At 58.7% G+C, this 20,175-nt stretch overlaps 2 protein-coding genes and 1 long non-coding RNA gene across 5 annotated transcripts; all 3 read right to left on the bottom strand.

The window, feature by feature from the left end:
• Positions 1-692: 692 nt before the first annotated feature.
• On the bottom strand, positions 693-8,031 carry RAB1B (RAB1B, member RAS oncogene family). Its single transcript, XM_003993664.6, has 6 exons — positions 7,883-8,031; positions 6,154-6,226; positions 5,803-5,898; positions 5,595-5,690; positions 2,255-2,386; positions 693-2,159 (listed from the first exon to the last, which is right to left on the bottom strand). Exons 1-6 carry the CDS (start codon positions 7,894-7,896, stop codon positions 1,965-1,967), a joined length of 606 nt encoding a protein of 201 aa, XP_003993713.1. The 5' UTR covers positions 7,897-8,031; the 3' UTR covers positions 693-1,964.
• Positions 6,877-7,803, bottom strand: LOC123380656. The gene is made up of 3 exons (XR_006586715.1): positions 7,471-7,803; positions 7,120-7,172; positions 6,877-7,020 (listed from the first exon to the last, which is right to left on the bottom strand). It is a non-coding gene; the product is annotated as an uncharacterized LOC123380656 (long non-coding RNA).
• A 671-nt stretch (positions 8,032-8,702) lies between the features above and the next one.
• Positions 8,703-18,998, bottom strand: KLC2 (kinesin light chain 2). Of its 3 annotated transcripts, none has more exons than XM_003993661.6 (16): positions 18,858-18,998; positions 17,921-18,159; positions 14,977-15,207; positions 14,775-14,844; positions 13,774-13,996; positions 12,979-13,066; positions 12,793-12,894; positions 12,527-12,700; positions 12,339-12,438; positions 11,582-11,631; positions 11,407-11,474; positions 10,865-10,973; positions 10,604-10,762; positions 10,405-10,529; positions 10,079-10,136; positions 8,703-9,706 (listed from the first exon to the last, which is right to left on the bottom strand). In XM_003993661.6, exons 2-16 carry the CDS (start codon positions 18,146-18,148, stop codon positions 9,623-9,625), a joined length of 1,869 nt encoding a protein of 622 aa, XP_003993710.2. In that variant the 5' UTR covers positions 18,149-18,159; positions 18,858-18,998; the 3' UTR covers positions 8,703-9,622. The 3 variants fall into 3 exon arrangements, with proteins under 3 accessions (XP_003993710.2, XP_044895509.1, XP_003993709.2); XM_045039574.1 differs by having other exon boundaries at positions 10,604-10,741; positions 17,921-18,196; positions 18,858-18,994; XM_003993660.6 differs by having other exon boundaries at positions 17,921-18,196; positions 18,858-18,993.
• Positions 18,999-20,175: the final 1,177 nt, after the last annotated feature.

The following is a 20,175-nucleotide window of genomic DNA, read 5'->3' as shown; positions in this document are numbered from 1 at the left end:
GGCGGAGCCGGGGGCGGGGCCGCCGTGCTAGCGGCCTCGGGCGGGGCTGGGTCTCCGCGCGCCCCTCCGCTTGCACAGCCCGGCCCGGGAGCCACCTCCCCGCCCCAACCTCAGGGACACGTAGGCACGGACGCACATCTCTGGCAAGTGCCCGCCCCCGCCCCCCGCGTCACACAACGAGCTCGGTCCACTCGGACGAGCACACACACACACCCCTACCCTCACATACGTGTTTTGTACTTTGGCCGGGAGGCCAGGCTAAGAGGTCGTAAGTGGGAGGAACTTGGCACTGTTGGGGGGCAGGGGGGACACCTGGCTTGAATCCAGGGCAAAGCTGGGAGACGGGCTGAAGGGGATGCGGGCCAGGCATGATGGGGCACATCTGCGGCCCAACCTCACAGCATGGATGGATGTGCGCCTGTGTGGGTGTTGGCGGCGGCTCACCAGGTACTCGCCGATGTCCGCCTGCCTCCCTTGCAGCCGGAACCGTGCTGGGCCCGTAGGGACACACCACAGAAGCAAAAGCAGGCAGCCCTCCTGGCTTTAGGAAGTGGGTCAAGGGCTTTCGATAGCAACCCCAGGACACACAGCCCAAGCCAGGACCCCTGTACTGCCAGCCAAGCCCAGGGCCCCAGCTCCATTTCCCCACCCCAAGACAGCTCCCGCCACAGACCACACTCAACCACCACAACTTCCTTGCAAAAACCCTCGGCTCACCGGAGGGCCAGTGGAAATTTATTTATTTTTTGTCCTTTCTGTCTTTCCCCAAGTGGCTTTTCCTTGCAAAATGCCTGACATGACACCAGAGGGGAACCTGGGAGTGGGGGGCACCCCAGGGACTTAAATACAAGCTGGAGGGCAGGGCACAGATGGGACAGGCGAGAGACAGCACAAGGGACATGGCTTCTCAGGTAGAGACCAAAGGTTTGTTTTTCTGCAGGAAGAAGCTGTGCCAGAGGGCAGGGGGCTAGGATCCCGGTGGGGGGGGGGTGGGGAGGGGGCGGGAATGGGGAGGCCCTCAACCCTGGGTTTGCACCCACATTCCCCAGAGGAGAAGCAGCACCAGGGTATGAGGACCTGCCCTCATAGGTTTCCAAGAACAGAAGGGGGAGAATAAGCCAGATGTGCTGCCTCGGGGACAGGGAGGTGCTGGCAGAGTGAGGGTTAAGGCTGGCGCCCGGCCTCTGGCACGGTGGGCCTTCCGCCTCTGCCTGCCTTGGGGACAAAGGGGCACGGTGGGCAGGCAGCACATGGGCCTGGCTCTGGCAGGGCAGGGGGTGGCAGGAGCAGGCTCCCTCTGGGCTCAAGACACAGGCCCAGCATGGCTGCCCGCCCACCTGCTCTAGATGTGCTCAGACCCCACCGCAGCTGGACGGCTCGAGCTGTGAAGTGTGGAAGGGGCGGGGAGGGGAGGCAGGGAGGAAAGGGTGGGCTGCTGGGCCCCTGTGGCCCCCATGCCCTTCCTGAGGTCCAGCCCAGGGCCCTGGATCCTGGGTCCTGGATCCCCTGGTCCCATTCCTGGCCCTGGGTGCTGACTGCTGACAGGGACTGCAGCGGCCAGGGAGGCTCTCAGCTCTTGGGGAAGGGGGGGTGGGGTGGGGTGGGAAGGAAAAAGGGTAAGGAGAGAAACCCACTGCAGCATACATGGGGGGCAAGGGAGGGGAACAGAGGAGCCCTCATCCCAAAGAAAGGTGTGTGGTGGGGTACCTTTTAAAGTTACCTAGAGGCAGCAGCAGAGCAAGCCCACATCCCCACCCCAGCCAAAGGTCCTGGGTGTCCTCCCTTGGGGGCCTTGACAAAACCGGGGCTCAGGGCAGCAGGCAGATGGGCCAGAGGGAGATGGGGAGCCCAGGACACCCCAAAGCCACAGACTCAAATGCCCCAGGACAGGGAGGCACCTCCTGTCCCCTCCAGGGGCATCATCTGGAGAAGGTGCCCCCTCCTGTCCCACCCATGTGCCCCTCCTAGCAACAGCCACCACCAGCCGGCTTCACGGGGGTGCTGTCAATCTTGAGGTTGGGCCGCTCACCCCCTGAGGCTGCCCCAGGCCCCATCCGCTTTTTGATCTCAGCAGCCATGGTCATGAATGCCTGCTCGACATTGGTAGCGTTCTTGGCACTCGTCTCCAGGAAGGGGATGCCCAGAGAGTCTGCAAACTCCTGACAAGGGGAGAAGAGAGAAGAGGAGGGGAAGGAGGGGTGAGAGGCAGCAGACACCAGCCCATCCTGGGCGGCCTGACCCAGGCCCCGCTCACCTTGGCTGTGGTGTTGTCCACCACTTTCTTGGTGGTGAGGTCGCTCTTGTTGCCCACCAGGAGCTTATTGACGTTCTCACTGGCATAGCGGTCAATTTCCTGTAGCCACTGCTTCACATTGGCGTAGGATTCCTAGAGGAGCCAGAATCAGAAGTTATTTTGCTCTCAACTCCCATCCCCACCCAAGGCCAGGAGAACCAGGGCTGTTAAAGGGGGCTTCCCTGGGCTCCTGAGAGAGGCAGGAGCCCTGAGAGCTCAGGGAACCAGACAGAAGAAGCTTTCTCCTCCAGGTTTAGGTGTCCTCTCTGATGCCCTCCGTCTGAGACCCCCCAAAGCCAAGCCTGGCACCAGCTATCTGCTAACAGCCCCAGTACATAAAACAGCCCAGGCCTAAGGGCCAGCCAGCTCTGCTGCATGCTGTTGGTCTCTCCCGGAGACACAGAAAAGGTTGAAAACCCGCAGGGAGCAAATAACAAGAGAGAGACCAGAGAGGAGACGGAAATGGAGGGGAACAGGTTAGCAAAGTTCCCACGGTGGCCTTAAAATCCCTGTAAGGTCTGAAGTCTCACAGCCCAATGGTAGGTGGAGGGTCCTCGCAGAGGAGACCCTGGCCTATTGAGAGAGACACATACCCGGGAACAAGGCCAGACATGCATTCTGCTTCTGGCACCAACAGCCTCCTCACTCAGACCAGCCTTCCCAACAGCTGGCCACTCCCTTCCCCCTACCCCTGGCTCACAGACAAAGACAGATCTTTCAGGAACATGCGTGAGCCAGAGCCACTTTCCCCTCTTAGGAATCAGAACGTGGGGGGCTATCCCACTGGATTTGAACTTACACCTCCTGCGTGTCCTAGGCTGGGGCCCTGCGGACAAGGATGGGACACATACCTAGGTCCTACCCTAAGGCACTCAGGAGACAGTGGAGGACTAGAGCAGGACACACACGATGGCAAGACAGGGTGAGGAGCGCTGTAGGGATGGAAGGCAGGAGCCGCTGCAGCCCTGGGACTGCTTCTGCCCAGAGAGACTGCAGCTGACCTACGTCCGAAGGTACAAACTGGCCTTGTGTGGAAGCAAGTGGAGGAATGGGAAAGGTGCGAGGGGAGGAGATGACACACACCAGGTCAAGGAATGGGGTAGGGGGGTGAGGGGGCGCAGTGCCTTTGGAGAGCAGGGGGAAGCTGAAGGCTGCTGGCTACAGGCCCTGGGCACAGAAGGAAGGGGAAAGGAGGCAGGCCAGAAGATGGAAGGTCTTAGCTTGGCTGAATCTAGACAACCAGGAGCCCACGAGAGTTTTCTCAGGAAGGGAGCAGCAGAAGCACACCTGTGTTCTGGGAAGACAGTCCAGGTAGGAGTGTAGAGGCCAGTTCAGCCTGGTGAGAAGATGGAGACCAACTGGGAGGTGGCTGGAATATTCTAGGGAAGAAATGTGCGCCCTGAGCCAAGGAGTGAGGCAAGGAAGAGTGCAGGATTCAGAGTCAAGACCATCCTGGGTTAAGTCCCCAGCTCTGCCAAATACTTACTGTGAGACCCTAGATTTGTCACCTGACCTCTCTGAGCTTCAACTTCCTCACTTCTATAAAACAGTATCTCCCGATGGGGCTGTTGTGAACATGAGATAACGAATGCAGGCCTGTCTCATGACAAGTGCTTAATTAGCAGGAGCTGCTATTATCCTCATCACTGCTATTATTACAAGGGAATGGACCTGAGAAAGAAGACAGAGAAGAGAACTGGGGGAAGGAAGAGTTTTCTGGTCAGACCAACAGGAACTCTGTTACAAAGATGGGGTTGTGGGAGATAGCACGGGGAGAGACAGTGAGGGCCGTGCTGGATACACTGAGTTCTGAAGATGATCCGGAGCTGAGAGGTTGGCTAGGGGAAGGAAAAGGTTGGCTTGGAGGCCAAGAACCCTGGTTCAAACACTGGCTTTGCCCTTTCTGGCTATGAGACCATGGGCAAGTTACCTAACACCTCCCTAAGCGTATCTCAGCCAGAAAACAGGGACCCCAGCACTCAGTTCACTGGACAAAGTGCCAGCAAGGTAGAACACAGAAGAAAAGACCCACAGTGATAGCCGTTTGCACAGGACTCACAGAACATAAGACAGGAACCAAACCACAAAGCGGCCAGACCCATGCAGGGAGAGTCAAGAAACACAAGATGAGGATGGGGGCAGGAGGTGGTAGTACAGAGCAAACCTGTAAAAATTCACTCAAAAGAGAACCTAATGCAGCAAAAGGTAGGGGAGCTGGAGATAGTAAACTTTCCAAGGAGAGGGAAGAGAATGAAGGTAAAAGCCATGAAAGGTCAATCAGGGCAAGAACTGAAATGAGGTCATGGGACTTGGCAGCTAGAGGTCCTTGGCGACCTCTGTCTGAGTAGAGCACAGTTCACCCACAGCCTGTTGTCCAAAAGACATCATGAGTTCCCAGTGAGCCCAAGGGCCCAGCTGCCCTTCAGAGCGGGAACTCCTCCAGGCCCAGGGCTGATATGAGCATCTCCATGTACCCAGGACCAGGCCCCCCACTAAGCAACAAGGTTTGGGTGAAAGAACAAAGGCGGCAGAATCGGGTTTTCTGTCTGTCTGTCACTTGGCCCCAGGCAAGTCTCCTCACCATTCTGACCCGTTTCCTCATCTGTAAAGTGGGAACCCGATGCAGACTCCTTTAGAGTGTCATGAGGCTGTGGCAGGTTCTCTAAAAACTATAAGGTATGGTGGGACTGTTTCAGGTTCTAATGCCACCACTGCTGCCAGTGACACATGACTAATGCTGCCACAGCAGATACTGGGCTTCTACCTTGGCTCACAACGTGCCCCGAGTGCAGGGCTCCCCCACCTCCTTGTCTAAAGCCCTCCGATCGCTTCTCCACAGGATCTTCACACAGGAAGCCATGGGCCCAGCAAGGCAGCTGATCAGCTGACCAAACCCCTACAAAACACAGGTGCCCCGACTCTAGAATAAGGTGGCAAGTTTGGCCAAGAGTTGTGAGGCCTGGTTCTGCAACACCCTGCAGCAGGGCCTCAGGAGGATGCACTTCTGCGGCTGCTTCCCTCCTTGTGAAATGAGTCCGAGCACAGTCTCTTTTCCAGGCAGCATCCGGAAGAGAGGATGGGAAGAGTAAAAAGAAACAAGAACCAAAGACCGGGGGCACCTGACTGGTTCAGTCAGAACATGCGACTGTTGATCTCGGGGTTGTGAATTTGACCCCCAAATTGGGTGTGGAGATTACTTAAAAAAATAAGACCTTTGGGGAAAAAAAAAAAAAAAAAAAAAGGGAACAAAGATCCAAAACTGAGGAGGCAAAGCCGGGAATGTGGCCCCAGGAGTACCTACCTGGTCGGTGACATCGTACACCACAATGATGCCATGAGCCCCCCGGTAGTAGCTGGAAGTGATGGTCCGGAACCGCTCCTGACCAGCTGTGTCCCACTGAAAGAAAGTAGGAGAGAAGGGAAGGACAGGTCAGCTCTGGGCTACGTGCCGAGAACCCCGTCCCAAGGCGGCTGCCCCTGCACCAGGGACTGGGAAGAGCAACACTCACAATCTGAAGTTTGATGGTTTTGCCATCCAGCTCAATGGTTCGGATCTTGAAGTCCACCCCGATAGTGCTGATGTAGCTCTCTGTGTATGTGTCATCCTGGAAAAGCGGGGACCAGTGAAATGGCCTGGGTGAACAGGGCCAGGGCCCATCTGGAAAACCTCCCTCCAGGTCTCTGCCCCCAGCTGAGCTTGTAACTGCCAAGCCCCCACTCTCAGCACCCCAACCTGCCAGCCCTGTGTCTTTCATCCTTGGGGTCTAAGGTCTTGCAACTACTGGGCTCTGGGCTGTCCCCTCTCCCTCCTGCCACCAGCCAGGACCCCAGATGGACGGTACGGGAGGCTTCTTACTCACAGCAAACCGCAGAAGCAGGCACGACTTGCCCACGCCCGAATCACCAATCAGAAGCAGCTTAAACAGGTAGTCACTGGCAAGAAAGGATGGGAAGACGTGAAGGAGGGCAAAGAGCCCACCCGCCCCGCCATCCTGCAGTCACGACTACGACACTCTCCCATGCCGTGAGGCTTGCCTTGGCTTAGAGTATTAAGGTGCTCACAAGATCCTCCCACAAGTCCTGGGCAGGGGAGGGCGGACCACCGCCCATATTACAGCTGGCCCAAAGGACTGTCTAAATTCCCACCTTACAGGGAAGGAAACTGAGGCACGGAGAGAAACATGACTTGCCAAGGATCACAGTCATTAAGGGGAAAAAGCTGGACATCCTATCCTGACTCCTGACAGGCTGCATGGTCTGGCGGCCAGTAGGGACCATCTAGGGAATCCCCCACACTCCCCTGGGGCCCACGTGGCTTGGCAGGGGAGGCCCCAGAAGTGGAAGCTAGGGCCCAGCCTAGAACTTAAGTGAACCTCTATGTAAGGGGCCTGGTAAGAAGAGGTGGCCAACAAGTGGCAACGGGGGCAGTTAAACCGCACTGAGTTCCTAAGCGTGCCTGGCCCTGGGCGGAACACTTCAGACACATCGTCTCGTTTAAGCCTCACAACAGCCCTGTGAAGCGGACGGTGTTATTCCCAACTAATGAGGAAACCCAGAGGTCAGAAGAGGGAAGTGGGACTTGCCCTAAGTTACACAGCTGTTAACTTTAAGACTGGAAACCAGGTTCAGACTCCAAAGTCTCTGTGAGAGCCTGCTGGTTCCCTTCTGTGTCCCTGATAAGCCAGCTCAGAGCTTCACCCTTCCCCAAGGAAATCTGAGGCCTGGATCTGGAGGAGAAAAAGGAAGTGGCGGAAGAGGAAGAAGGTAACTGACACTTGGGGAAATCTGTCAATGAGAAGTCCGGGACAGAGATGTGGGCCACCTACCCGCAGGGGGAGTGACCAAGAAGTGAGGAGAGTCTGAGGTACAGAGAATCCCACTGGAAGGGAGAAACAAATGCCACATTCATCTAAACTTCACCGGCAGCGAGACGGGGAAGGGAAGGGGTGTGACGATGGCGCTGGGGGCCTGCGCAAAGGTGAGGAGAGGGCGGGAAGGGACTGGCCTCCAGGAGCGGCAGGACGGCCAGACCCAGGCAAGGGGCAAAGCGGCGGTCCCGGAGGGGAGGACCCACGGGAGAGCGACCCAGCGCGGTGCCTCGAGGCTTCCCGCGCCTGACCAGCCCCTGAAACAGGATTCCGGGAGAACGGGAAGAACAGAAAGGCTGACTGTCTGACCTAAAGGGCGCCCGAGTCTGGACCCGCTCCAAAACGCCGGGACAGTCGTCAGCACCCAGACCGCCACTCTCTCAAGCAGCAGGTGGGGAAACTGAGGCCGGGAGAGACCGAGGCTGCAGGGTCACCTGACCGATAAGGCCTGGTAGGGGCCGGTGCATCGGACTCCAAGTAGTGCCCCTCGGGGTCGCAGCGTCTGGGCGCCGGGTGCAAGAACTCGGGGTGCCGAGCCGGGGTCCGGGGGCCCCCGGGGGGAGGGGCAGGACCCGGATGTGGGGGGGGGGGGTCAGCGGAAGAGGGACCCGGATGTGGGGGCGCCGCGCAGTCCTGACCCAGGCCGGACAACCCCGGTAAGCGTACAGCCCCGTACTCGGGATCGAGGCTGCGCCGGACGGCGCGGGCGGGGCTCACTCACTATTCGGGGTTCATGGCGGCGGCGGTGGCCCGCTCGGTCGCTCCCAGTCAGCTCTGCTCCGCCTCCCGTTCCAAGATGGTGGCCGCTCCGCCCCACAGGCCCCGCCCGCGACGCGCAGGCGCAAACATTCCCGACTTGGGTCTTGCTGCGTTGCTTCTCGGAACTTGTAGTCTCCTTGCTTTTCCCAACTCACCCCCGCTGCGCAGGCGTAAACCCGAGGGTGTGTCTCCTAGCTCACGCCCCATCATCGCCGCGCGATGCCTTCTGGGGCTTGTAGTTCGTTCCCCGTAGCCGTACCTGGGCTTGATGAAAGCGCCCAGGAGCCTGACTGTGTCCCCACCAGGAAAGCTCAATTTAGGGCTGGGGTTGACACGTTTCGTGTCTGCCTGGCAGAGGTGGGCATCCCTACCCTCTCAGCTCCCGGAGCTGTTAGCATTAGAAGTTCATTTATTTGGGGTTCTTGGTGTGCTGGTACTGTTAATTCAGATGCAGCCCCGGGAGGGTGTCGTCACCCACATTTTATAGATGGAAAAGTCGACTCTCGGTAATTCGCTCAAGGTGAAACAGCCTTGTAAGGGGAAGAGTTCAAAGACCGCTGTCTCTAGAACCTCAGAGATGAAGGTTGTTAGAAAAAACCCTGAACTTGCGAGGCCCCCTAACAAATCCGGGGTAGGAGCAAAATATCTGGGCTTCGGCTGCACGGGACCGGACGTGAGAGACACACACAAACGCTCGCTCGCTCGCTCGCAGCCTCTCCCGCCCTCACCCCCAATCTAGAGACGCTAGGAGACCTCGGCCTCCGCTCCAAAACAAGCCCGGCTCAGATTCAAACGGTCTTTATTTCTACAGCAACATTTGAAAATAGAAAGCGACCGCCTCACCCCCAACAGGGACAGCCCCTCCTGCCACAGGGGGTCATCACTGCCCCTCGCGAGAAGCTGCAGGCGTGGGATGAGGCGTGGCAGGATGGCTCGACGGGCGGTGCCCGGGGCGGGGTCAGGCCGTGCCTGGGCGGGGCCGGGCGGGAGGGGCAGTGCATAGGCCGGGATGCTGGGCAGGGCCCGGCGGTGAGAGGACGGGCAAGGGGAGGGCTCTCCGTCCTGGGGCACGGGGCGATGGTGGGGCTCAACGCGCCCCTCAGAGGCGAGGAGGAGCGCGAGAAGGCCCAGGGAACCCTTTGGGGAGGCGCTGCCCCCCAAGATGTAGAGCTTGGAAGATACCACCGCGCGGAATGGGAGTGATTAAGGCCTGGGCGGTACCACTAGAGGAGGACAGGGTGAGGGGAGAACCGGGGAGTACCGTGGACTGAGGGGAGGGGCGCGGCCAATAACTTATTTCTCTATATACAGAAGCAACGGCCGGGGGCTGGGGACCGGGGGGGGGGGTGGGAGGAGTGCTGAAGGGACGGCAGGTGCTCAGTGTTCTTGTCTCCGGGGCCTGGGGAGGGCGGGCCGCTGTGTCTCTACCTTGGAGATCCTGGCCAGCCCCTCACGCTGGCCCTGAACCTAAAGAAGAGGGGGCCCTGCTGGATGGAATAAATAAGGGGTAGAGCTGGAGCAGGCGGGCCCTGCCTCCAGGGCTTAGGGCTGAGATGACAAGGGAGGAGGTTACCCTGAGATTGAACAGAAAAGACAGGGGTCCTTGGGAAAGACACGTGGGGCAAGCAGCAGGCCCATGCGAAGGGCTGGGGATGGGGACAGTGCCGGGTGGAGGCTCTGGCAACTGGCTGCCCCTTCAGGATTAGCCCACGAGGGAGCTTCGTCGGGAGAGGTCCATGGAGCTGGAGCTGAGGGTGCGGCTGTCAGAGAAACCTGTGCCTCCAGGCTGTGGGCAGAAGGGGCAGGTGGCTCAGCTTCCTGCTGCTGCCAGTCTGTACTTCCCCGGCAGAAGGGGCCTGATCAGCCATAGGCCCTGAGCTGGGCCCCCGACCATGTCGTGGTGCTCTGACACTCCTGCCCACCTCAGCGGTTACCGTGTTGGCCCTGGCCACGTGCACATCCATCCCAGGCAGGAGCTGGGTTTCCCTCATTTGTCTTCCCTGTGTCCAGCCCAAAGCCGGGCCTGGCACAGAGCTGGAAATGTTGCCAGGTAAGTAGACGTGATTGGCAAGCTTGGCCAGTGCACAGGACATGCAGCCTTTGGGCCCTCGGGCCTGGGCTTCAGCTACCCAGTGCCCGAACACCCACCCAGCCATACCTGGACAGGCTCTTCCACACTCTTGTTGAGGAAGTTGAGAGAACTAGCCCGCTTCATCCTGAGGGGAAAGGAATGCCTGGATTTGCCCAGGGTGAATGGGGTGGGCTGGGGGGAGGGGGAGACATGGGAAGGGGGCAGGTTGGGGCTGGAAAGGGAGGCTCACGGGAAGGGAGCAGATCTGGTGGGTGGCGGAGCTTGAGAGAGACAAGGGAGTTCATGTGGATCAGAAGCTCCTCTGGGGTTGGTGGGTTATTGGGTGGGTTCCTGAGAGGCTCACTCTGGGTGGGCAGCGGGGGGAGTAGGGGCGATCAGGGGCAGAGGCTCACCTGGGATTAGGAGGCTCCTGCGGGCCACCACCCTGCAGCTTCTTCACCAGCATCTCACTGCTCCGCCTCAGGGCATCTCGGAGCTTCCCAAAGGAGCCACTGCGCCGCAAGGAGCCACTGCCATCCTGTGGGGCAGACGTTTGTCTCTATGCCACACTGACTACACAGCCTCCTGGCCCACCCAAGACCCTAGACTCACCCCGCTCCATTCGGCTGCAGGCCCTGTCTCCTCGAGTTCAGACTCGGGCCGAGCCCCCGCACCCCCGGTCACATCCCGGCTGCCACGGCGGTCTCCCCGTCCACCGCTGCTATCTTTCAGCAGTTCCACCACCCTGGTCTGGCTTGCAGGGTCCAGGCCCTGAGGCAGAGGCAGGGCACATCGGATGGAGCCGTGAATCCTGACTGGAACACACAGGGCCACACAGCTCCCTGCCCACACCCCTCGGGCCTGTTGCCTCACCTGCTTGCGGCTTCGGCTGGCGCAGTCCTCCAGTGTGTGTGCAGCTTCTAGCTTGCCCTGGCGCCGGTACAGGGCCCCCAAGCTGCGCAGGGTAGTGTTGACTGTGGGGCTGTGGATGGGAGAGCGGGATAGTCTCAAACTCCATGTTCCCCAGGAACCAGGCCCATCCAGCCCACATTGGGCCCTGACGAGCCATGCAGCCAACCAGGATCTCTCCCCTCCTGTGTCAAGCCCTGTGCTTGTGCTAGACTCTCCTGGCTCGGAATCACCCCAACCCCGGCCCTACGTGGGATGCTGCCACCAGGACTAAAAGCTGGGAGACCCAAGAGCAAGATAATCGGCCATCCCAACACAGAAAGCCTTTCTGGGACAGGCAGCCCGTGACCCAGGTCGTGAAAGCCTCTTGAAAGCCAAGGTGACAAAGAAGAGGTGTGTGTTCTGGGGGTGAGCAGGATGGAGTCCAGAGCCTGGACTTGGCCCCCGCTCAGGATGCTGTTTCCCTGCCAGCTGCTCTATTGCCAACCCTGCCCCGCTGTCCTCACCTGTCTACTTTACAGGCCTTGTACCAGCTGCCATATTCCCCATAGGGGGTGTTGTCCCGGCGCTTGTCCTAGGGGGAAGGAATGGTCAGCAGAGGTGGCAGAAGTCCCTCCCCTCTACACATCCCTAGCCTCACCCTCCCTCCCCAGGCCACCCCAGCCCTGCCCATAGAGCTACCTTGCTCTCTTCCCGTTCTTCTGCGTGCATCCAGATGGGCTTGTTGTCCCCTGGGGGGAGAAAGGGGGCTGTCACCAGCCTCCCATATAGGCTTCTCCTGGTTGAAACATAGGACTGGGGTCTGGGGAGGAGGTCAGGGGTACCCAGGAAGGATCAGGGTTGGGCTTTGTTGAATGAATGAATGTATGAATGAATGAATGAATGAATGAATGAATGAATGGGTGAACAAAGAAACAGACTGAGAACATTACTGACCCTCTTCTGGAGCAAAGAGATGACAGGGCACAGGCCTATGCTTGTGGGGCTTGCGATTGAGGGTTGGGGGCAGCGGATCCTTAAACACCTCAAGCCCACAGCCCGAGACATGTGCTAGGCCTAAATGATAGGCCAGGCTGAGGGATCACACGGCAGGAAATGACCAACCATGGGGGGCCAGAAGGTGGCTTCCCCGGGGGGGGGGGGGGGAGACAATTGGAGTGGGGCCTCATGAGGGGCAGGAATTGCCCAGCAGGGGAGGGGAAAAGACTTTGGGCCCAGGGCACGGCGGCGGCGTATGCAAAAGCTGCGTGTAGTACCAGCACGACCCAGGAGGCCGTGTGCGTTGGGTGTGTGTGTTCACACGTGCACACAAATGGCTGGGGACCAGCCGGACCCCACGAGGGCCTGTCCAGCTGAGGTATTTACCCTGGATGCTGATGGCTGAGGGGGCCTGTGCTGCGTGAGTGGGGGGTGGGGCACAGGGTGGTCACAGACTCACCATTGACAGAGCCGAACTCCTTCTCATGAGCCCGGGTGAGGATCTCCTTGTACAGGGTCTCTGCGTCCTGGTACTTGCCCTGTTTCAGGTAGCAGGAGGCCTGGAGGGGAGCGGCCAGAGGGTGAGCAGAATGCAGGGAGTCGAGCCTTTTCCTTCCTTCCTCCCACCCCATTCGTGGCCCAGGGTACCAGGTTATTCTTGGTTTTGGCCACGTTGGGGTCATCAGGCCCGAGGCGTGTGGCATAGATCTCCAGCGCCCGCCGGTAGTAGTATTCCACCTCTTCAGCTTTGCCCTGGTTCTGGCACAGCAGGGCCAGGTTGCTCAGCTGCTTGGCCACATCTGGATGAAACTTGCCCAGGACCTGCGATGGGAGTGGGAGCCAGTGGCTGGGCTCAAGGCTGGCCTGGGCCCCCACGTGCCAGCCTTGAGCTGCCCAGCCCTGCCTGCTCTCACCTTCTCCCGGATTTCTAATGCCCGTTTGCACAGTGGCTCGGCCTCTTTGTACTTGCCCCGCTTGCCATACAGAACTGCTAGGTTGTTTAACGTTGCAGCCACCTGGTGGGTGGGAGAGGTGGAGGTCAAAGACCCAGGGCGCTGCCTGGGGCAGGGGCGGCTCCCCCACCCCCCGCCCTCACTCACAGCTGGGTGGTCCTTGCCCAGTGTCTTTTCACGGATGGCCAGGGCATCGTTGAGCAGGTGGGCAGCCTCTTTGTACTTGTTCTGGTCCCTGGGTGCAGGTAGAAGCATGGTAAGTAAGAGTTGTCCTCCAGCCCAAGGGCCTCCCCCTAGTGGTCTCAGATCTCCATGGTCACTCCTCTTGTATTTACTGGTGAGTGGGCATGATTATGACCCAGAGCTTCGGGAGACCGGTTCAGCCAGCAGATTGGGGCGGGGACTTTGGACAGTTCACTCACAATTCACCAGGGCATAGAGTGCCAGGGTGTGAGCCAGATTCCCCTAGATCTGCCACCCCACCCCCACCCCACTGCCTCATGCCCAGGGCACCTTGTTGTCTGTTCCTCAGGGCCTTTGCTCATACTCCTCTTTCTGCCAGGAGAAACGTTTCCAACACTCTCACGTTCTGGGCAACTCATCTTTCACCAAAGATCCTACTTAAGCCTTAATGCCTGGAGAAGCAGTGCTGACTCCCTGGTATCCTTAGGGTCTTCATGCGCTGCCCTGGTCCCTACTCACGCCCAAGTCTTTCTCCTCCAATGGACTAAGCCTTATTCACATCTGTAGCCCAGGTTCACAGGGGCCTAGGCATTCTGTGGATTCCGCACCCTCTGGACACATGCTCCTTCTCTCTGCCCAACTGCCCAGTGGAGCTGAGTCCTGACCGTCACCAGGGCCTAAGGGTTTGTAACCAGGGCTGGAGCTTTCAGAAAGTGTGCAGGCACTCCCATGGACGACTGTGGCTAGAGGAGCCCTCACCGATAGACCAAAGCCAGGATGTTCAGCATGGTGGCAACATCAGGGTGGTCGTGGCCCGATGTCTTCTCCAGGTCCTCGAGCGCCTGCTTGCAGAGTGGCACGGCCACCTCGTAGCGGCCCTGTGAGGCGTACTGAATCACCAGGTTGTGCAGGGTGCGGAGCCGTGCTGGGATTTCATAGCCCCCGTGCTGGGCAGCCACATCCCCTCCTCCAGGGCTGGGGGCTGCAAGGCCAAGGGCAGATAAGATGTACCAACTGGGTTGAGCTGGCACACACCAGCCATGTCTTTGACCTACCTGACATGTGGCCCTGGGCTAGTCACTTACTATTCTGCCTTAGTTTCCCCATCTGTAGAGTGGGTAGAATCCGGGCCGCAATGCCTCAAGCTATGTGTTCTAGAGCAAGCCACCTGACCTCCAAGCCTCGGCCTCCCATCTGCAGAAGGGACACTTGACACTGTAAGCGCTGGCCCAGGGCTCAGTCCTGTGCACACATCCTCCGTTAACCCTCAGAGGCTTAGAGAGGGAAAGAAGCCTGTGGTCCCAGAACAACTGGAGGCAGAGCAGGACTTAAACCTAGGCGAGGCAGCTCCAAAGCTCTGAACTGTGATAACTGCTCCTCAAGGCTTAGGGGGAGAAAAGCACTTTTAAACTCTAACATGCTGGGGGGCTCAGTGTGTTGAGGGTCCGACTCTTGATTTCAGCTCAGGTTGTGACCTTATGCTTCGTGAGTTTGAGCTGACAGCTCAGAGCCTGGACTCTGCTTCGGAGTCTGCGTCTCCCCTTCTCTCTGCCCCTCCCCCGCTCATGCTCTGTTTCTCTCCAAAAAAAAAAAAAAAAATTAAAAACTCTAACATGCTGGGATGTGATGATCAGAAATGAGGCGGGAAAGAACACAGTTGCCTTTTGGTCCCTGTTTCTGGTGACCTCTGGGTCCCAAGGACAAGGAGTTTGCACAGCCCTCCCTCCCCCTGCCCCCAGAACCAGCTGTCCCCTCTGCACCTGGGCTCTGCTCCTCCTCGTTGGGGAACAGGTCATCCAGAGAGTCTTTGGGGACGTCCCCCTTCTCCTCCTGGGGAGGAGGACAGAACGAGCGTCAGGGAAGGCGGGGCGCGGTAGCCCAAGTGTCAGTGGCTGGGTCAGAGCCAGCCACGCTGCCCCTCCCCCTCCCAGGCCCCCCTGCCCGATGGCCGCAGGGGCTCACGCTGGGGGATGTGTCCTCATCCAGCTTGCGGATCTGGCTCATGAACAGCAAATGCTGCTTCTCCTCCTCCAGCTGGGCCACGGCCTGCTCGCTGCGCTGCAGCTTCTGCTGTGTCCCCGCCAGCTCCTCGCGCAGCCACTGGTTCTCCTGCACCAGGCGCCGCACCTGAGCCCGCAGCTTCTGCTTTTCCGACTCCACGGCCCCCAGGTGGCTCGACAGCGCCAGGATCACCTGTGCCGGCCAGCCGGGATGAGGGTTAGAGCCTGGCGCCCCCCCAGCCTGGGCCTCCCGGGGTACCGCGGCCTGGCCCTGCCTGTGAGGAGCTACAGGGCTGATCATCAAGGGAGTGTTCCCGCAAGGCCCCAAACGGACCCTCGTCCGAGACCTAAACCCAGGAGATTTGGAGACCCCCCAGTTCCTTCCTTCTGGGGTGGGGAGCCCTGGGCTCCCAGGCCAGCTCTGCTGGACTCGGAGATAGTCCATCCACTTTCCTGGGCCTCCAGCTAGTCCTCTGCATTAAAAATCCAGTTCCCGAGGTGCCTGGGTTGCTCAGTTAAGCGTCCAACTTTGGTTTAGGTCATGAGCTTGAGGCTCGGGGGTTCGAACCCCACGTCGGGCTCTGTACTGATGGTGTGGAGCCTGCTTGGGATCCTTGCTCTCTCCTCTCTCTCTCTCTCTGCCCCTCCCCCACTCGTGCTTTCTCTGTCAAAATAAGTAAATAAACTTAAAAACAAAACAAAACAAAAAACCAGTTCCCATCTCACTGGGTTTATCATGAAGACGGCTTGTTGGGGGGTTGCGTTTTCTCTGAAGTAGCCTTTCTCTTCCTTTGTCTCTCCTGGGGCTTGGACTCAAGCCCTGTGGCCACAGCCGCTATAGCACTGCCCCCTGCTCCAGGGCTAGCACTTTCCTAAGAACTCTGATAAATGGCCGAAGGGCCACTGAAAGGCCCCATCCTGACTTCTGCCAAGGTAAGCCTTTGACCTTTTGCAGTTCCCAGAGAGGAGAGGTGTCCATGTCCCAAGCCTTCAGATGGTCTGGGAACCACAGGGGAAGGGGACCCAGAGGCCTCAGCTTCTGTCCTTACCCCTCTCTCCAACCTCTAGGACTCTTTTCCTGAGCATTTAGGCTCTTCCTGCCTGGGAGCCTTGCATAGGATCTACTCTTTCTCCATCCTTCACAGCCAGGGTCGTTTCTGCAGCCCCAGGAAAGGAAGGCACTTTCCTCTCCCTCCGTGCCACCCTCTTACCCATCTGTGTGGGTGCCTGTGCACACCAGGAGGGGGACCCCTGTGTGTTTATCTCTGTACCTGGCAGCCACCTGGCCAAGGAGGGAATGGCCAGCAGGCCGTCCTGCCAGAGGACCGAGCTGTCTGGCACCCTGCACTTTCTATTCGTTAGCAAAATGCGTAAGTGACAGGTGTGCTCACAACCACTAGCTTTTTGAAAAATTCCCTTCACAGCCTGGAAGTATATATACAGCAGATTGCATGATCCTTAAAGACAAGGAAACCGAGATGTTACCACCTGCCCAGGATGCATAGAGCCAGGCGGTGTCTCAGCCAAGATTTGAAGGGCCAAGACTCTTTCCCCCAGAGAAAGCGTGTACTCCTCGTGTACCCCAGTGCCTCGTGAATATCTCCATCTGCACCTCGTCCTGGCAGCCCCAACTTAAGAGGACCAAAACCGAACCCCTGAGCACCTGGGCTCTCTCATCACCTTCACTTGCTCAAACCACAAATCTGGGTTATTCTGCCCTCCTTCTTCTCCCTTACTTCATCCCCAGGTCCTGCTGGACCCACCTCCAGAACATCTAGAACTGGTCCTCTCGCTTCCCTCGTGGCCACCACTTAGTCCAAGCTACTGTTTCTCATTTGAATTCCAGCAGTGCCTTCCTAACTACCTGCTACCTGCCTCCACCCTTGACTCACCAAAGTTCATTCTCCACACCTCAGCCAAAGGGAATTTTTACTCGTTTTTTTATTTTTTTAAGATTTTTAAAAAAGTAACCTCTATACCCAACGTGGGACTTGAACCCACAACCCTGAGATCAAGTCGCATGCTCTAATGACCGAGCCAGCCAGGTGCCCCGAAGGGACCTTTCAAAATCTAAGTCAGACTGTGTCTCTTGACTCCTAAAGCCCTCCAAAGGCTTCCTGCTTTCCTGAAAATACAACCCAAACTAATAAGGTGCAGCATGATCTGGTCCCTGCCTTCTCCACAGGCCTCTTCTCTCCCTCTCCTTCCCCATGAAGATCTAGTTAGACAGGTCTTCTCTCAATTCTCCCACTACAAGAGCTTTCCTACCTCAGGACCTTTGCACATGCAACCTCTCGCCTTCCTCCCCCTTCTGGAGGCTGGTTCATTCCTTCCTCCAGGTCATGGTTTAAATGTCACTTCCTCAGAAGTCTTGCCTGACCAATAAATTACACCTCTTCTTATAAGCTATCCAAGACCTTGTTCTTTTCTTTGGAGAACTTATCACAATATGTAACAAATGTATATGTGTTTCTGACTCTCTCCCCAGTGGACCCGTCTGTCTTGTTGGGGCTGTCTGTCTGGCACATAACAGATTGCCTGGCACATAGTAGGCACTTGGTAACTTACCTGTGAAGGAACAAATAAGAGAATGAATGGGGGCGGGGGCGGTTCTTAAGGATTTCCTTTTTGTTTTCTTATGTCATTCAGTGTCTGCTACCCATCAGAGAAGCCAGGAACAGGGTTCTGTGTCGGGGCTAAAGGATGATCAGACTCTCCTGAGGCAAGGCACAGCTGGGGTCTCCAAAGCCCATTTGTTTGTTCAACAGATATTACTGGAATCTTACCATGGGGCTCCAGAGGCCACATGGTTCCCTGCTCAGATTCTGTTCCTATACTGCCAGGTTTCCTCTGTCAGGCTCCATCCCTCCCTTGACCTCCCACCTCGGCATTCCAGACCAGCCTACCTGGGCCTCCCCCAGACCCAGCTCGATGGCTTCTAGGGAGCGACGCAGGAGAACACAGCGCTCCTGTGAGCCGGGCTCTGCCTCGCCAGCTTCATGTGCTACCAAGGGAGCGAGAAGGGCACGATGCTCCCCGCGCAGGGTCTCCAGGCCTTGGATGACGGCCTTGGTGCCCAGCACGATCTCATCCTGGCTCAGCTTCTCCTCCCGCGGAAGCACCATCGTAGCCATGGCTGTGCCGCCTGTGAAGGCGAGGAGGCGGGCAGGCGGGTGCCGGGCCTGGGGCCACACCGCCGTCCACCCCGGATTAGGTAAACACCTTCAGTCCCCGGACGCCTGGGTCCCCAGGGTGCCCGGGTCCCCCAGCCGACAGCCCGCACCGTGCCCGCGCTCGGCCTACAGGGGGCGCGCCCAGGTCGTCTCGGCCCGGGAGACGCAATGCGGTGAGGCCGGACCCGGATTCGGTCCAGACCACGGGCTCAGGCCGGTTTAGGCGGCTCAGACTCGGGACTGCCCCGGCGACTCCCTTAGCCAGGACAGGGAGCACCGGAGGACGGTCCTACGGGGATCGTGCAGGCTCACTCCCGTATGGGAGACCCCCGTCCCTCCAGGAGATCCAGTCCCAACCGCCCGGGCGGCCCCTTCCCCAACAGGCAGGCCGATCATGGGGGGGGGACCCTCCCCCTAAAGGAGCTGGAGATCGCGGCTGCTACGTCGTCTCCTCACCCGGGGCCGCGCCCACAATGACCCTTCCCCATAGGTCGGCGCAACGCCCCGAGGACCCCTCCTCCTGGAAAGGTCGAACTCCCGCCCCCGGCCACGCAGGACCGCGCCCCCTCCCAGCAGACCGGCCCTGTTCTCCCACAGGCCGCACCCACGACGCCCCCACCCCCGGGCCAACCCAGAGGCCCCTCTCCCGGCCGGATCGGCCCGCGCAGACCTGCGCCTCCCGCTCCCGCCGGGCTCCGGCTCAGGTTCCGGCTCCCGCCCCGCTTCACCCGGACCGGCAGCCGTGAGCCGGTCCCGCCGCCTCCATCCCGCCGGCCTTCCCAGCAGTCCCTGCGCCGCCTTAAAGGTGAAGCCTCTACCTCGGCGGCGTCGGAGGGGGCGAAACACGCTCTTCTCTTCCCGCAGGCTGCCTTAAAGGAGCGTGCAAGCCGGGCCCGCTCCAGGCTAGGAGGGGGACTGGGGCGGGGCCATCCTGTGTGGAGGGCGGGGCGTGGACTCCCCCGAGGCACCTGGTTCCAGCTGCCACCACCCACAACCCCGCGGCCTTGGATTCACCGACTGTAAACCTGGCCGAGGCCGCAGGGATGTGGAGAGGCTCGGGAGATCGTGAGCCTGTAGAGCCTGAATGCACGCAGTGCCACAGCCAGAAAGGACGTCGGGAGAAACCGAGGCGCCGGGAGGCTCAGCCTCCTCTGCGTCCAGAGACCCAGAGACTTTTGACATGTATTGACATTTATTGACGGTTATTGAGGCAGTTGCCACTTTCTGAGCGCTTACTGTGTGTCGGACGCTTTGATGCTTTAAATGCGTTTACTCATTTACTGCTCACAAAGACCCAATGAAGCGAGCACTGCTTTTATCTGCATCTCACGGATATGACCCCAGGCTCATTTGTCTCTAGAGACTGGTTTTGCCCCTCACCCAACTCTTTCAGAACTATGTCCCTGTGGGATTCGCGGTGTCTTGGGGCTGCTTTCTGGGGGAAAGGCTTCTGACACTAAGGGAGAAAAGGATAGCAAAGAGCAGCTGGGCATCTGCTGAAACAGAGACTCATGCCCCTGTGGTTGAACACCACAAGTGCTGTTCGTCAACCGGATGCCCAAGACAAGGTCATGTCATTCAGGGCTCAGATTAAATGTCACCTCCTCAGAGAGCCTTCTTTGATTCCCAACCCCCCATTGAGTCCCCTCCATAGAGCCCCCTCCAGTCCATCTCTCTATAACATTCATCCCTTCTAATTTTTTTCTTGTTGATTTTCTGCCTCCTCCCTAGAATACAGGCCAAGACCTGTCTGTCTTGTTCACTCCCACAGTAGCCCCTGACCAGCCACATGCTGCACTCAGTAAATGTTGGTTTCTTAAAAAGGGTGGAAGGGTGCACCTATTGGCCTTGCCAAACCCCTTCCAGGCCCAGGTTTTGATCAGATGCTCTGCAGCCCTGGATTGGAAGCTACTCTGGCACTGCCCCAACTGCTTCTAGGTCAGTGTCACTGGTGAGTGACAGCAGGATAACCACCTGAGGGACAAAAC

Source organism: Felis catus, chromosome D1, assembly GCF_018350175.1.
Source record: "Felis catus isolate Fca126 chromosome D1, F.catus_Fca126_mat1.0, whole genome shotgun sequence".
NCBI classification, from domain to species: domain Eukaryota; kingdom Metazoa; phylum Chordata; class Mammalia; order Carnivora; family Felidae; genus Felis; species Felis catus.
This window is presented reverse-complemented; position numbering and strand designations above follow the sequence as displayed.